The 18,619-nt window shown below is 37.8% G+C and overlaps 1 protein-coding gene across 1 annotated transcript; it reads left to right on the top strand.

Moving 5' to 3' along the window:
- Window positions 1-2,085: 2,085 nt before the first annotated feature.
- LOC139951650 (uncharacterized) lies at window positions 2,086-16,626 on the top strand. The gene is made up of 4 exons (XM_071950627.1): window positions 2,086-2,220; window positions 6,486-6,611; window positions 8,277-8,552; window positions 9,448-16,626. The coding sequence occupies exons 1-3, from the start codon at window positions 2,105-2,107 to the stop codon at window positions 8,509-8,511; spliced, it is 477 nt and encodes a 158-aa protein (XP_071806728.1). The 5' UTR covers window positions 2,086-2,104; the 3' UTR covers window positions 8,512-8,552; window positions 9,448-16,626.
- Window positions 16,627-18,619: the final 1,993 nt, after the last annotated feature.

The following is an 18,619-nucleotide window of genomic DNA, read 5'->3' on the forward strand; positions in this document are numbered from 1 at the left end:
GGGAAAGTAAGTGCTGAAGGTGCTGATGAGCATCTGTTTTTACAAACCGCATCAAAACTCGCCGGGCAAGATTTTATTTACGCACATACACATCGAGCGGATGTCACTAAACAAAAAATGACAATTTTCCCGATAATTATTTTATATTCGGACATTTAATATTTGCAGAGAAAATTGTAATGTTGCTGATTTGACCCGTTCGGTCGGTTTTATTATTAGTTTTCCCTCGACAAAAAGTTGGCTATTTACTTTAAAGAAAAATTCCCATGATCTTGATAGGCCTAAAGTGGTGAAGTTATTGCCCGATCGCTATTTTTTTCCCCCAAACGACATTGCAATAATTTGGTAAAAGAGCAGGCCAATTTCAATATGACGTAATTTTGACGGAGAGAGAGCCAATTTTGACAGTAAGGGGAAAAAATATTGCATTGTCGTTGGGGGGGGGGGGGGATTCGCCACCCGGCCGCCGGACAGACAATGCAAGAAATGAGATAATCACATGTGTTATTATACGGGCCTGCACAAGCCGTCTTTGGCGTTCGATCGTAAAAACGAGTCTCTGATTTTTTTTTTTCGTTTTGAATTGAAACAGCATCATTGAACGTCAACATAGCAGATTGATAATCATTGATTTATACATTTTTTTTCGATTTTTCGATTCTGCATCAGGTAGGCGTAACGCCTACATGATCAGCCAGCAATGTAAGATGTCGTCGGGAAATTGAAAAAACATCTGACAAAACACCCATTCTTCATTTCATCAGTTGTAGCAGTGCATGACGGTTGGACGCGTACGGTTGGACACGTTTCTGTGAGGGACAAATCTCATTTTGCAGAATGGCAGTAGTAGAGTCACGCATACACAACTAATTGCGGGGGTGTACGGCGGGGGGGGGGGGGGGTTCAAATGTTGCGGGAGCATCATCAATTTACGAGAACAGATAACCCAACCATTTATTATTTATATAAAAACAATTGGGTGAACAAATTCGACTTTTTAAAAAATTATTTTTTGTTTAAATAATAATACTCTCTAAAAGTGGCTTGCCCATTGAGATTGGGATGGGGGCAATCCCCCTAATCCTGTCATGTTCGATCCCTTAAGCTCCATATCGAAGATAAGATCGGGAAAAAATATGTGTATCGATTAGTACTGTCTAATAATAAATAATTAATATTAAAATCACTTTTTGACCTTTATAATCCGCAATCGATGCGAAATTTATCCCCTTCATCAGGTCCCCGTATTGCAAATGGTTCGACTGACATACGTACGTTTGGTAATGACTCTAAAATGAACGGCAATACAAAAACTTTACTTCGTCGGTAAGCTAAATGCAGGGCTACATCAGTTTTGGGTAGTAAAATGCATTTTGAGAAACTTCGGAGTAGTAATGGCTATGGACAGAGAGAGATATCACCTTTAACACAACACATTTGAATAAGAAAACAGTAAACGGCGCCTATCCCAACATCCCCCTTGCCGAGTATAGAAGTAGACTGAACTCGGAAGTAGAAACGCTTCTCGGGTTGTGTATTAATTTGAGGGAATATTCTTATTGCGTGGAGATCATCATAATTTGATTGTATTCTACTAAACTGAATGCACATTTTGTTTATGTTTAGGAATAAATTATAAATAAGTAGTAAACTTGCGGGTACAACCATGTGTAAATCTCCTTTGTGGGTGTTGGCTTTGAAAAGAGCCGAGCCGGTGTGGTCCCGACGTTTCGAACCCATACTCTGATGCGTCTTTATTGTTTATGATTGTTTACCCACACCCCAAATCTCCTCCGAAAAAACAAGTGAAGTGTCCAACTGATCATGCAGCCGGCCCCTTCATCACTCTGGAACCTATAACAGAAATTCCCTAATGATAGCGCAAACACAATATATAAGATAGTATATTTATAGGCTACAGCATGCACAAAAAGAGGAGATGACAGGGACATTTCCATTGCTATGACATCGATCGATTATCGATTTGCCATAACTTCACTGGTACAATAAACCACCGTGTTTGGCAATGCAGTGAATTGCCAATGGCATGTGTGCGTGTGTAGGCAGGGTACCACTTATCAGTCAGCAGGCCATCGAGTACAAGATGGCTGCTGCCAGTAATGCGCCGTCTGGGCCCGGGCCATCTAGCGTGCAAGGCATGCCAGGCCAAGGGCGCGGACCTAACAATGGCGCAGACTGGCGAAAAAACATCGCCTGCAGGTAAGCCAACACGGTCTGTTTAAAAGATATTACATATTTTGCGTTTTGGGGGTTGTTTCCCATCGAAGTATTGGGCCGGTCGCCGGCCGGTATTGCATTCCAGATACATGTAACGTGTCCATGTGCATATACCGTATTGCATGTGCAGTGAATGGTTGGCCGGTTGTGTATTGCATAGTCTGGAGGGCGAGTACACCGCATGACTGAGTTCCACACATTGCCAATGGCAGCGGAGTGTGCCCTGCCGCACAACATGCCGGTATTCATTCGCAATGCGAAGAGCCCAACTCATCCCCTAAAATCATGTGATAAATATATTTTGTCATGTCTAACAATTTTTTTTCTTTACACCTTTCTTGCATTAGTTCTCTAGAAATTTTAACATAAACTGACAGAATAATACTAAACATCTGTAACTACAAATTAGGAGCCATTTTTAAATAAGATTTCCATGTTCTTGATAGGTTTTAATTTAAATTTTAAGTTGTATTTTCACTGAATCTGATCTGGCACTGCCCATCTGTTCTAGATCTTCACTTGATCATTGATGCTTTGTGGGTACATATTATGCATGCACCATGATACATCCCATGTTTGCACAATTTGATCATTTCCTGATTCGTCTAGCTTGTAAGATTAAATCGTGAAAAAAATATCTGTTGGTTGTTAAAACATATCTGTTGGTTGTATTTTGGCGAATAAAACAAATATTAATATTAACATTTGTAGAGTTTTTAGACCGTTACTTTCAAAATCAAATTTCAATTATGAAATTTGTGTTTCTCTCTTCTGCTTTTCTTTGGAGATGACTTAGCTAAAATATTTTTGGGAGGGAAGTGGTATTTTTTTGCAAGCGGTTTTTAAAATCTTAACAATTTCATGCAGAGATTTTGAATATAGTACTTAAACTTGTCAAATATCAAGTCCAAGAATGTGTGCAGTTGCACGTGACATGGGTCATTCAATTTTAGAAAGTTGGTGTTGAACCAAGCAATTTCCCTTGATTCAAAATAGCACAACTCAATCGAAGCATTTTTCTGGAAGAATATTTGTCTGACAACCTCACTCACCAGATACATGTTTTTTTCTCAAGAGCAAAGTGTTAGTGTCGAGTGCTAGTATGTCGATCATTAAAACTTAAACGAACTATTTGACAATGACAAATGATATGTTTGAAACACATACATTTTCCATAAGGTTTGTTTCCAATTCAGTGTAACTTCAAAATCAAGTCTCAATTCTTGCTGTCTAAGTTAGGCCGTGACAAAATTAGTGGCTGATAGCAGTTGCTAGGGCGGTGGCCAGGGCAGCCTTTTCATTGCATGACAGTCCAACGACCAATCAGTACAGAGCCACGGTCAAAGTTGCTAATTATTGTCCTTCGATTGCCACCTGAAGTACATTTGACATACATGTAGATCTTATCCGTCAATCAACATTTATTAGACACAATATTCAGCTCCTTGGCCCAACTTAATTTACACAAATTGTTGCTAATTATTTTCCTTCGATTGCCACCTGAAGTACATTTGACATACATGTAGATCTTATCCGTCAATCAACATTTAGACACAATATTCAGTTCCTTGGCCCAACTTAATTTCCACAAATTGTCATGATATAAACAGGTGTGTAATTTCATATTTGAAAGGGCAAGGCCAAGTTCACTTGGCAAAGGGCACTTCCATTTAAAATTTTAAAGTCAATGAGAACATTTTGAAGGGGGCACCAGGACCAGGGGCAATGGATGCTATGGCCGTCATGGCCTGCTTACTATTCTAGGCATGTGTACACTGTAACACCATGCTTCAAGCCTAACCACCCTGACCTATACAAATCCAACTGCATGTTTTGTTGGGTTTTGTTTGCTGTTGTTACTGCGAACTTCACTAGTAAATTGAGTAAATGCTTTAAATAAATGACTGACAGTCTTCTTAGACTTAGAGTACAACAGTTTGGATGATGAGTCACTGTATGGTGTTGGTTTCTGTTAGGGGGTTCAATTAGGTGAATATTCCAGTGAAACCATTCAAGAGTTGAGGTTAAGCCCATACATTTTAGTGTAGGAATGTATTTATGTGATGCATACTGTTGTTGTTAAAGCTATAATACAAAAATGTAGGCGTGTCAGCAAATTTTATGGCTCATTGCTCAGTGATTTATTTTTGATCGGCCAAATTCCATTTCCTGTTTCAGGCAAAATCAAGTGTCAAAATGACACATCAGAGTCTGATCAAATTTTGCTCCATACTAGTCTGTCAAAATTGTTTGTTAAATTATGTACCGGTAAGTCAAATTATCTGGCATGTGATTTCTTATGTTTTTCTCTTGATTCAGGATGTGTTGGTTTAAAAAAACAGAAAGCAAAATTGCACATCGTTTACTTTTTAAAATAGTTTATTTATATCAGTAAAAACAAAAACAGTAGGGAAAAATCATACACAGTACTTAAAAGTACACCATCTTGAAAAATTCTATGATTGGAATCCCAGTGTTTTATCTGACTCAGATATTTTGCCCTCAGAATGTTTGTTCATTTTAAATAGTCAGAATTTTTAAAAGGTCCATAAATGTACATATATGTCAGCCCCCCCCCCCACCCCAAGGGCCTCAAGGAAGAAAATGGGTGAAAAATTTACCCTAACCAGTGAGATTTAGATCTGAAAAGGTACGCCCTTTTTGGAAAAATAATGCCCATTCTAGGGCTAGAAATCAATATTGGACAGCAGGCCCGAGGCCAGTGACTTACGCGTCGGGCCAGCAAACTCTTGCCAGGACGTCTGGAGGTCTTGTGTCTTTCATTGTGTAACATACATAGGCTACTTGTTCCTCATTGTGTCATAAAATGATTATGCTAAAATATTTACAATCAGTGTAAATAATCTTCAATTCTGTCTGAGTATCGAAGTGTATTTGCCCAAAATGCCAAAATATACATGTAGCATGTATAGTATGTTAAACTGCATGAAAAGTTTTTTAACCATTTTGATTCCGGTCTTGTGGAAATCACTCTGCTCCAGTAAACATTGTGACTATAGTCCTACAGCCACCCCCTCCTTATTTAAGCCCTATTTTCTTTAAAAAAAATCTCCCTTACATGTACCACATAGTTACTTTCACAATACAAGTTGAAGTCTGATTCCGCATAATGTTGTTTGGGCAAAAATTATGTGAATTTTAGTTCTTTTTAATAAATGACACCCAAATATTCTCTCCTTTGTGCAAATGATGACAACCTTTTCCGCTGAATTAGCCATGTGGCTTCTTAAGTAAACGTTCTGATGCACAGTATAACTTTAGACAATATAAAGTAGTAAACCATGAGGCAAACTTTATAAGGTAAATTTTATCTCATTGGGTTTTTTGGGTTAAACAGAGGATAATGAATCTGCCACCTCCGGATGAAGATGCCAGGGCTCTAGCAACTGAGTTTTTTTCTGTTCAAGATCTTAAAATAATTCAATGGGAGACTTTCAGGATGCTTGGTGGCAGCAGTCTTACCAGGTAAAATCCATTGTTCTTGGTAATGTGCGCGTGCTCAGAGCTACGTAAACAATGGAAGTTAACCTGGTAAGTCTGCTGCCACCTAGCGCGTCAATGTCTCCCATTAAAAAAGACCAGATCGGTGAACTTGTTGGTCTTGAGTTTACTGGCCAGATGCCAACACCAATGGCCTCGGTCCTGCAGTCCAGTCTAAAATTTGAGTCCTGTGAATAGACCTTTATCATGCCATCACTATCTTGGTCATGTTCCATGTATGCAATAACAGTAATCGTTGTTAATATTCTTTGCACACAAAAAGTAACCAGACTATTTATTCTTCCAGCCTTGGTTTGGGTTCATTTGTTTGAATGGAAGAAAACGTGAGATAGTCGCCCAATGATAAAGGTCTAATTGTGAGAACAGAAGCAGCATCATGAGAACAGGGTGCATTTTCGCAGTCATAGCAAATAACTGTTCGGTTGAATAGGCCATTGGTTAATCATTGGCTAATGACCGAAACAGTTATTGGTTACAGCCGCAAAAATACCGTACAATTTGTACCCAAAATGAGGCTATCCACCACTTTCAGTTGCTGCACCTATGGCCTCGTTTTGGCTTAGAATTGTGACGTACTCATTCATAAATATTAAGAGAGGCATATAGACACGTGAGAGCCGTTACTCTGTCAACATGATTAAACATTGCGACTTGTCCACTAGTCTGTTATGAGCATGGTTTGGATTCTTCTGACACACATTCAACATTTCTTGTGTATTTTCTAGATACTTCATACATGGACTCTGCAGAGCAGGGGATAATTGCAGATATGCCCATGACAGAGCGGGAAAACCCTCCACACGCTGCAAGTTCTTCTTGCTGGGGACCTGCCGTTATGGCAACCAATGCAAGTAAGTATCAATTTCAAATCTTTTTTTTTTTTTTTTTTTTTTTTTAAAGGGTTGCTAAAATTTCTCTACATTTGGGATGACCTTAGTATCACTTAAATATTTTCATCGTTTAATGGGGCTGTACATTTTCAGAACTCGGGCATACATGTATGACGTCAGAACTAGAACTTATAAATCTTCATTCTGTTGACAAAAATAATTTATGACCCAACCTATAAACAAATCAATTACAACCTATGAAAAAGACATGTAAACTTTTTTAGGAAGCATGTTGAATGAGCACCAATCTCAAAATGTCTCTTTGGAGACATTGTTCATGAATCCGTGGAATGCAAGTTAAATGGCCCTGAACAATTGTTTAGGATTCCACATTGTAGAAGACAAGGTTGGAACTCGCCTGCCGCTCACTGGCCCATTATAGACTAGACCTATTATAGACCGTGCTTTTGTGCACAAACATTGCTGTACATCCATAAATGGATGCATTGCTGAAATATATCCTCTGTTCCTCTATTTTTTGTTGTGGTCCCCCCCCCCTACCAATATTGCAAACGTCATGTAATTCAGCCTTTGGCTGCAATGTGATTTTAGCAATAAACCAATTAATAATTCCCCGCATCAATTCTGTTTGTGCCACATTAACAATTGATACATGCTTTGTTTGGAGAGCCCTTGTTGACAGTGGAGTATTATAGAGATCGATAACTTGTGTTAGTGAGCTACTATGGACGTTCCTAATTGACTCTTTACACCCCCCCCCCCAAAAAAAAAAGAAATAAAAAATTAAAACAATTATTGAAATAATTTTAGTATTTTTTGTTAATTGACACCTGGCTGGATATACTTTTTACACTAACCCTACTATTATCTCCTTTGTGCAAATGATGACAATTTTTAACACTGAATAAGCCATGTGGTTTCTTAAGTAAACGTTCTGATGCACAGTAAAACTAAGGTAAAACTAAGTAAAAATAGGGTGTAATAAACCTTAGGGTGTAATAAACCTTGGGGGAAACTGACTGGAGTAATTTTAATTAATTTAGGGTTGAAGAAAGTATATGAATCCCCATATCCAGTTTGCCATATCTGAGAGCAAAACAAAAGTTGACCTACATGAGTATGGTCACACTTAGTCATTGTCCCTTGACACCCAGGCACATCAACAAAGAAACAATCTTCCCATGTGAACTGAAGGGTGTACAAATTTCCAAAGCTAGTCCACATCCTGTATATTATTCAACCAATGATTGCCTATCTTGCTGGAGTTGATATGAGACCATTTGAGTGGTAACAACAACAAATTGTTTGTGGAAGTTTTATCCACACAGATAATGTGTCAAAGAAGACTGCCTTACATGTATGTTCCAACATCCCTTCTAGGCCTACATGTATCTGATAACCCCTTGTTATATGCGTTCTTGGGTTTGGAGCTAGGGTTAGGGTTAGGGTTGGGCTAGGGAACAGTTAGGATTATGAAGATGCATCAGGGGTGTCAGAAAATGGGTGTCGGAACAAAGGGGTAGTGGAACGTGTTCGAACATAGGGTGTGGGTGTTGAAAGATAGGGATGTTGGCACATTAGGGGTGCCATTGTCAGCACATATGGGTGTCGGAACACATTTTGGCATGTCTAGGTGTGTCTGATTAAATTTTATTTCTCCTTCAGGTTTGACCATGATGTTCCGGGTGCCCCTCCCCAGCCCATGAGTATTGCACCTCCTCCCATGATCCCAATGGCCCAGAACATCTCCTGGGGCCAGGCGCAGATGCACCCGATGTACCCCCAGGTCATGACGTCCCCGTACTACGCCCAGCCACACATGATGCAGATTGCACAGAGGTCAGATATGACCATGATGCCTGACGGGTCACAAGTCACCGAGGAGAGGAGAGGTTACTGACCCGGCCCTCTTGGGGATGTAGGAATGGTTTCTTACAACAGGTGAGTGTCTATTTTAGAAGAATTTATTTTTATTTAAAGGGACTGTACACTATTGGTAATTACTCAAAACAATTGTTAAAAACTTTGCTTTGTGACCAGCAATGGAGAGCTGTTGATAGTACAAAACATTGTGCGAAACAACTCTCTCTGAAGTAACATAGTTTTTAAGGAAAATATCAAATATCAACTATTAACAGACATCAGCGAAGGGTTTTTTAGCCATCTGAAAAGCAAACACATTTGTGCAAAAATGGTGTTTCATTATTCTGTTGCAAATTTGATGACAAATTTTCACAGTTTTGTTATTTTATGCATTTGTTGGGATACACCAAGTTATAATACAGGTCTTTTCCAATTGTCAAAGGTGCCTTAAGTCTCACTTTTTCAACTCTATTGAGTAATGACAGATACTTAATACCCACAAAGACAATGGGATAAATCTTCTCTTACATGTCGTCAAGCTTGTTCAAATAAATAGTCATGTGTGTGTTAACCTGTGATTGGAAGTTTTTCTCAATATTTATGTTTGGTTTGCGGTAACACCATGTGTATATCTACTTGCCATGTAGAGTATGTTCTTTAGAGAACTGTCTTACTATATATACTACCACCGCGGAGTAGGATATTAAGAATTTTCAGGAGATTTCTCAGTTCTGAAAAGAACTGTCCTTCTTTTAAGCTACTACCTGGGCGTAAGGTATCAAATCGGCTGGAACTACTTCTGGTCCATTATTGATTTGAGATCCAAGTCCTGTGCTCTTGTGAATTTTTCCCCAGTTTCATCAAGACTCTACCTATTCACAAAGGTGAATTTGACCTTGGAGCCTCTCTTCAAACTTCAATTAACTTAGTGATTTTTTGTTTATCTTTGATGGTTTTTGTGTTCTCATTTCAGATTGTTTGATGCACAACCATGTACCATAGAGCAGGACTGAAGGCGCCCATGTCTACAAATGCTGGGAGTCTATCCTTAATATTGTCAAACCCCCCACACTTGTGTTAGCTGGTCATTCTCTTGTTAGACTAATGATTACAAATGGAATCTGTCTCCTTTTTATATCTGTGTGGATTCACGTACCGTGTCGTATTATCTATTCTAGCTTTTAGACAGCGACCCTTTTAAAATAATTTTATACTCGGAGACTCAGCGACTGCTATGAAACATGAAATCATATCAGTAAAAGGCGACCAAGGTATTTTTGCAAAGATACAAGAAATACTGTGTTATTTTATCCCTTGAATGTTAAATCAGTTTAGGCAACGTTTATGTCAAATAAACGAAAGAGTAACCACCAAACCTTGATATTCATGTTTCATGGGAGTTCCTGATTCTGTTTTCTGTCCTGTTCTTGATACATGCATGAAAGCGTGCGCACTTATGATCAAGGGATGTCTGGACGCTGTCGACGCGCCGATTCTGTGATCTTCAATGAAGAGCCTCCCCAAACGCGGAGAGCTGCAAGGCGTCTGTCCACAACATCTGAGGGTTACAAATAACAGGCCAGCCCTCCATGCGTCATGTGATAGACAATGCGATCTTCTGTTGTCATAATAACTTGTATTGATTTTGTTTTTTAAAATGATGTTTCCATCTTATTAGTGCAAAACAACCGATGGTTGTATTGGAAGTGATTTTTTAAGGTGTTTTTTCCCCCCAAGGAGTTTTTCATGGCTCATTGGGACATCATGTCATGAATGTGTTTTGCGTTTAAATACCAAACTTTCTTGTGTGGAGTTATATTTTAAACAAATAAGGGGGCAGTGATAACGATGTGTTTTTATGTTTTTGTAATGTGTACTTTGAAAGCTCAAGTTCGATCTGTCTGCACTAATCTTTTTACCTGATCAGATAGATTCATGAATCTTTACACAAGACGATCAAACTTGAGAGAAAATGTATTATTATTTTTTTTCGGAGCAGAGGGACACACACAAATCTACAATTCCCTTAAAAGCAACTTAAAAAGTTGGCTTTTAGAAGATAAGGGGATCTACTCTACCTTGCCTTAACTATTTATAAACATGTACCTGTAATGTTTTTGGATGCAACGTGGTTAGAGTAGGCTATTCATGTTCCAAATTAGTAGGGGGAAGGGTGCAGGATTTACCAAAGACTCTCAAGATTTTGTCCTCTTTTTGCGATGATTTTTCTCTCTTTTCATTCGATATTGAAGTGAGTTGCTTTGCAAATATCCACACCAAAGATCCACTAATGGATATCTACTTTACAAGTAACAGTGGGATTTGGGGGAAAAAAACTCAGGAGCTTGGTTTGTGGCATAAAAGAGTAATAATTCACTGCAAGCTAATGGTGTGATTTTCCTGAACATTTTTGGGGGTAGATGATGATCTTGTACAAGCGTTAAACTTTACCACTTTTTTTTATAGAATGGATTGGATAAAATGTTTGAAATTAAAATTAGGAAACTAGGTTTATTTCGCTGGTCATCAGGAAATATTTGTTATTGGAAGATAAGAAAAAGTTTCAGCTGATGTTATTGTTGGTTTGATCCAAAGAATATTTTATTTTATTTGTAATAATTTATTACTTGATTGTCGTTCTTTTTTCGGTTGTTGAGAAAAATGGTGTATTCAAGATTGTGGTAATCTGGAAGAAAAATCTACCTTTTTTTTTTATCACTAACATTTCTTGAGTCTTACTTGTTATGTCTTATGTGGAAATTTACTAAGGTTTGAGTGCTTCAGGCTTACAGTTGTTCTAAAGTTTATTAAAAAAAGAAAGAAAGAAGAGAATTATTTTATTTTTTCCTACTGATGTCTTTGTGTTATTAATTTCCCAAATGGTGATGTCATGGTTCAGTGTCAAAGGTCAATATTGACCAATGGGGGGAACATCTGCGGTTATTTCTAATGGTAGCTTTCCATTGAGGGGTGAAAACAAGTCGGAGGGTTTGATTTTTTTTTCCAAGGGGTAAAGTAAGTTGCAGTGTACAGTGTTTAGTCTAACCAAGTATTTTGTACCTTTTGTGTGTAGATTGGTGACTTGTAGTGACAGTAGAATAGCGATCTTTAGTGTTATTTTTATTGGCAGTCAGGTTCTTCCGACTGTAGAAAGATGATATATGTTTGTAACAATTAAGAGATTCCATACAATCCTTGTCTTGTTGTGTGGGAGGAATTTGTCAAAGTGTTTCTGCGGGAGATCGGAAGTGGGGACCGGCAAAAGATTTCAGTTTTAAATGAGAGATTCCTTCATATCTGTTTTGTGTTTAATAGTTTCGTTTGAGTTTTCATCATTGTCATATTTTAACTAGTTGAGGATTATTGAACTATAATTATGCACATTAGTTTAATTAGATTAATATGAATATATACATATCAATTAGCAGCTTTCTCTCATGAATATGCATCAAGAATATTGTTAATTTATATTTTGTGAGTTTATGTCGACCAGTGATTTTTGTTTTTCTTTCCTGTGACTTGAGTAAGTGACCTAATTGTATTATTATGTAAAGTTTTAAACACAATGTGTACCTTATTTTGTTAGTATTAGATCCATGCATACTGTTCATATTCCTCAGAGGGCGCTGTTCATATTCAGTAGTTAAGTTATGAAAGTCCATTATGCGGTGGTGTCTTGTAACTACGGAGTAACTAACTAACAAGAGCAAATTTTGGGTGGACCCCTTAAGAGAAAGAATTATTTGATGGTCAACATGCTTTACAAAAGGTGTACTATTGCTCAAGTGTATGTAATATCTGGGCCCGATTTCATGGACCTGCTCCACCAGAAAATGTTGCTTAACAACTTCCTACTTAAAACAAATGAGTTGGCAACCGGTCACAGACGGTACATGCAACTTGGTATGTTGGCTGGTACCCTCATTCTACTAGTAGTGTTTGCATAATTGTTTGCTGTGCTACTTTTTGTGCTAAAGCAGCTCTGTGAAGTTTTGCCCTTTTCTCCATCAGAATCAAGGACTATGCATAATTAAGTAGTGTTTGCATAACTGTTTGCTGTGCTACTGCTTACGCTGAGGCAGCTCCATGAAATTTGGCCTTTTTCTCCATCAGAATCAAGGGCTATATTTGAAAAACAAACTGGAAGGTCATTCATGCAATTCAAGCACAGTTCTAGTTATCTATTTAGTCACTATGTACACATTTGTAACTTTACAAACGCATGGATTTGGAGGCCTTCAGCGCAGCAGTCTTGGACTTTTTTGCAAAATTTTGAATCTAGCATTGACGCGCAGCAGCAAAATTGATGTTTTGTGACACATTGTCTGTTGTGTGAGGACTCGCACAAATAAAGGGAGCGTGCACGCTCAAAAGTTGGGCATGTTGTACATGCAAAAGAACGCTCCTGTGGGCACATGACCGCAATCCATTGGTTCACCAGAGCAATTTCTACATGAGTGAAAACGCACATTATAGTATGGTTCCAGTAGCACTTTCCAGCGGTCCAAGGGCAATCCATGAGCATACACTGGAATATTAATTCCTACCATTGAAATTTTTGAGACACTCCACACTCCATGAGGACAACCTGTTGTAGCGAAGTTATGGATTTTGTCCACTACATAAGATAGATACATGTTAGAGATTTAAGTGAGCGTACTTTTAGTTCATAATACTTATATACAGACGGTTGTTATTTCACGTAAGTGAGCACTTAATGGATGTATATAGTTCTTTAAAACAAAATGAGGATCTATATGATTTGTTATTTTCTCGCTTTTTCTCTCTTTCCTCACTTATAGTTTAAAAAGAGAATTTTTGTTGTCTTAATTGGGAAGAAAGATTGATGGACTGAACCTGTATCCGGATATAATTCATTGCAAAACTTTAAAATGTAAACGCTGAAATTCTTGGGTAGGGAATATTGACAATAAGTTTGCTAGCGTGCTTAATCACTGATGTAACAATGCATCCAAGTCAAGCAAGAGAATAATGCAAAAGGGACAGGAGGATTTCAAACCCACTGAGCTTAATTTGTTTCTTCTCATGTACTCTTTGAGGATATAAAACAAATCTAGCATGACAAAAATAACAGAAAGGTGTACTTGTTAGGATATAGTGCCGACTTTGAAGTGTTAAGTTATGGCGGACATGTCTGGCTGTCCACAGTCCACTGTCAAGTTTTCTCCCTAAAAATGTTTTCAAAGCAAGTTAAGGCTCTTTAAGTTTTCATTGTAATTTAATGATGAGTTAGATGCTTTAAGATAGTATTTGGTTGAGACATTGATTTGAGAAAGATCATTGTTTTGGCCTGATTTTATTATGGCTGTTATCAGGTAATGATGTTATCGTCAAGAAATTGTGCAAATTCTGCAGAAACTGTCCGTCTTTTTGCGTACTTTTTGTTGTTGTATCGATTCCTTCTGATATTCCTTCTCTTCAATTGGATGAGATGTCAACTTTCTGATAATCGTTTATCCAATTGCGTTGCTATTAATTTACACCATTGTAAAATCTGATCTTCTGACGTGTTTTGTGGCAGTATGATTTGTGCAGTCACCATCTAACTTGTGCTATGTCATTCAATCTTGTGAACCAGCTTGGCATGTATTTCAAAATGACTGCATTGACAATAATATTCAATATTCATAAATATTATATGAATTAGCATTGCTAGAAAAAAATTCCACTGATCATTTATATGTCATTACTGACCCATTTCACAACACGCACATATGCACATATCTTGTCCGCTGTTTTTAGACTTAAAAAAAAATTACACAAATAAATTGACACCCAAAATGGCTGTTATGTGCGCATTGTAAGGAGACGCTTACTGTGTCATGCAGTGGGTCAATGGAAAATAATTCTCTCATATTTTGGGCAAATAGGCATTAAGGTTATTTCAGTGCAAAATAGCGCTCCGCATGAGTGATGTCACTTTTGCTCAGAATACCGGTATGTCAGACAAACATTCCACCACTAGCTCTTACTCAATCACAGCGTCAATGTGCCAAACAGCAGTAGTACAGTCAGTGGTTCACCCAGTCAGTACATGTGAAAGTAGACATGAAGCTTTGACTCGCGCGCAGCTTAAGTTAATTTTGACACGCGTTGTCTAAGATCCAGGTAGTATGGGCTTCTATTTTTATCATTAGTGCAAAGTGCTGGTGTTTAATTCTCGATAATTGTATTTCATCATTGATTTACGACCTTTCAATATTTTGTCAAAGATTCGTATAATGCAAATGATTAGCTGTTCTTGCAAATGTGTTTTTGATTGATTAATCTTTACATAATGAAGCTCAGTGGTTCAGGCTGATATGGACATTGCAGTAACCAATACGGACATTGCAGTAACCAATACGGACATTGCAGTATCCAATATGGACATTGCAGTAACCAATACGGATATTGCAGTAACCAATATGGATATTGCAGTAACCAAAACTTCTTGTAAAACAGTGCTTAGATACAGGAACCATTCACAGCGTTTTATAAAGGGTCAACAAGTTTATTTTGACTTGTTAATTATAACTGAAAACATTTTTTTCTTTTTTTTTCTTCTTGGAATTGCTTAAATGTTGGTTCATTCGATTGTTTTTCAACCAATGGAATTCACACACTTATGAAACATTAATCTTGTATGATTTCATTGTTTGTTTTCAGTATTTGTTTGTCTTGTTGGGGTGTTGATTTGTTTGTATAGATGGATTTGTAAACTTGAGTTTTGCAGGGTCTTTTTTTTTTTTGGGGGGGGGGGTTGTTTATCAACTCTGGCCTCATTTCTTATTGTTGATGGGTCTTTAATTTGTTTGGAAAATCCTATTTGATCATGGAAATGTGAATTGAAAGTAAACTATTTTGTTTGTCGTTTGCAGGGATCAATGCAATGTTTTTTTTAAACCTTTGAACAAGGACAATATGAAAATGTGTATTTGTTTGGTATTGCCGTTTGTCCATCTGCCCTCGAGGCAATCTCTGTAAATAAGTTTTTTATTTTATTTTAATAATGATTTTGTTGCTTTGAGTTGATGTGATTTGGTTTGGTTGTGCCGTCTTTGTGCTGTGTGTCTCTCTTCTTTTTTTGATTTCTGTCTTCTTGTGGACTCGCTGCAAAACGATGAAGTACATGATACACCTTATGTAGTTGTGGTTGAAAACTTGCTTCAAATTGGGCAATAATATTAAAACCTTGTTCTGTGATAATTTTGGCATTTTAAAAATCTGAACCTGTTTCATCAAGTAATGGTTGACAGGCATGATATTTTCCCTACTTAGTCTGGTTTCCAATTTTTGGGCCCTTGGTGAAAAATTAATTGATTCAATAGCCTGAAAACTCTGTTTAAGCCTGCACCATGTGTATGTAGGTCAGCCATTGTACTTGATAACAAATGTTTTCCAATGACCAAATATCATGCCTGTATAGATTTGAGCTTACTAACTCCACATTCATTTGCTACTTCTTGTTACAAAAAAAACCCCAACAATTTTTATCCATGTAGTGTCAAAATTAATTAAAGATGCTATATCAGATTTTTGGCCGATTTCACCCAAAGGTATTTTGATGGGGGTCGAGAAAGTTACAAGCTTTCATTTGAGCCATTGCTCAAAAAAGTCCGCCAATTATTAGTAGCAGTGAAATAAAGTGCTCAAAATTAGTTTTTGTCGGGATCCCGACAATATATCACGTGATCAATTCTTATGTGTTTTATAAGAAACGTTTTAAATTTTTGTCATGGTTCCTGACCATTAAAAGTAAAAGTTAAACTTTTTTTCGTTAGAGCGGGTGATACTCTTTGAAATACCGTTCACTCAAAAAAATCTATTTTTTAATGTTTGGGCCAAAAATCTGACATAGCATCGTTAAGCAACTGATCATATTCAACTAGCCATTGTTTATTGATGTATAAGACATGGACTCTGATTAATATGGTATCCTTATCAGGAGAAATATTCTCTGAAACTGCCTGTTAGTTTTATATAAATTCCTCCTTTTGTCTTCTTCTTTCCCTTAAAAAAGTAGTATAAACTTATTGATTGTTTTCATATCCCCCTACAAAAACATTCAGTGTACCAGTGTAATAATAGTTGCCATGGTGTTTTGGAACGAGTAAAAGGAAATGCATATTGTTGTGTCCATCTACTCTGACCTATTGTGTGAATGGCTCTTTTTTTATTAAGTTGTGTCTGTCACTGTTCAGTGGTTATCCATCAGTTGTTCTTTGGGGGCCAGACTGGCCCTTAGAGAGGGTCGTATTTTCAAGTCTGCACACAAGGTTAATGTCTACTCAGTGACTCGTTGGAGTTCGGGTTTTTTTTTCTCTTCGATTTTTATGTTTTTGCATCTCCTGATTTCAGGAATTTTTGTTCGTTGATTTCTATTGATCAGATTCTCTCAAAGAGGCACAACGCCCTTGGATCGGGCGCTTTAGGCTATAAAATCGTTTGTTATGAAACGAATATACATTTGTTTGGAAAGATGCTTTTAAAGTTCAATATACAGTGATTTCAACAAATATTCCTCAAATTCATGTGGTTTTTCCTTTAACATTTACTTGAACCTGAAGGTCTGTAATTTTGTTTTGAGTCAAATATTTGGGTAAAAGGAAAACCTGAAGGTCTGTAATTTTGTTTTGAGTCAAATATTTGGGTAAAAGGAAAATCCAAAAAAGAAATTCAAGGGATATTTGTATGATTTATAATATTTTACTTTTAAATTATCTTTCTAAACACTTTTTTTATAGCAGAAAGTGCCCCTACGGCGCTGTCTGCTGCTGCCACACTTGGGGGGTTGCTCCATAAAATGCTCAAGCTTGTGCTGTCTACATGGTGCTTATTATCTCAATCTGCCTATCGAAGTGAAGTTCATGGTGTAACCCATCTGGTAGTCAATTCTGGATAGCAGATATTCACCTAAAAAAGAGACATTTACAGGATCTGTTTTTTCTCATTGGATAGCCAAATCAAGTACATCACCACCCAGTCCACTGTGCATTATTGCTTCAGTGCTTCACCACAATAGGACCTATGCCCAGGCTGTAGATCTCCACCCACTTGCACAGAAGAGACAACAATGGCCTCTATTCACAAGGACAACACTATCACTGGGGAAGATTTGAATGCATGCACAAGCCAAATACATGTAGTGTACTCAAGACACCAACTCATTGCTCTAAGATCATGTGCAAGTAACATTTTGCCCCAAGAGCAGTTTAATGCTGCAAAGAAACATGGCATTCTCCGGACAAGAGGAAGACGAGCGGGTTCCCACTGTCAGAGACGCAAGACTGATGTGAAAAAGAAAAGTAAGATAACATATTCTCCTTCCTCAATAAATACCCAGGATCAAGATAGTACATCTGCACTCAGTAATGGTGATCTTTCTACCAAAGCCTACCCATTACCTGCTGCATCATTACTCTATCCATGTGGCCGGTGCAACCAGGAAGTGCTCAACCACCATCACGCCGTCGCATGCGACCATTGCAGTATCTGGTTCCATTGTGCTTGCATGGGGATATCGGATAAACATTACAGAAACCTATGTGAAAACTGTAAATTGCCATGGCAATGCGGATGTAGCTCCCAAAATGTTTCATCATCTGCGCCAGACTCTGTTTCCAGTGTAGATTCATCCAATTTGTTTGAAACGCTTCCGACACCTGATCTTTCTGAGTCCAATCTCTCCACAAACTTACCAATTCATACTTCAGCACCAACAAATTCTGAGCCAAGTAAAAACTCGGAGACAAAAAATTACTTGGTATGCAAATTAACTGCAACGGACTCAAAGGGGCAAACAGCAAACTGAAGTTCACAGCTGCAGTCATACAACACCAGCCAGACATCATTTTTGGTTGTGAATCCAAGCTGGATGAGAGCATTTCTACTTACTCTGTGTTCCCTGAGGAATATGAAGTTTACAGAAAGGACCGTTCAGCTCATGGTGGGGGTGTCTTTCTAGCAGTCAGATCTGACATCATTGTTCTTGAAAGGCCCGAATTTGATTCCGACACAGAAATGATCTGGGCATCAGCAAATTTTACTAAATATGGTTGTATCTATATCGGTAGCTGCTACCGTCCACCGAATGCAACGATCATTACCATGGATCATGCACAAGACAGCCTCAGCAAGATCCT

Source organism: Asterias amurensis, chromosome 2 (genome assembly GCF_032118995.1).
Source record: "Asterias amurensis chromosome 2, ASM3211899v1".
Taxonomy (NCBI): Eukaryota; Metazoa; Echinodermata; class Asteroidea; order Forcipulatida; family Asteriidae; genus Asterias; species Asterias amurensis.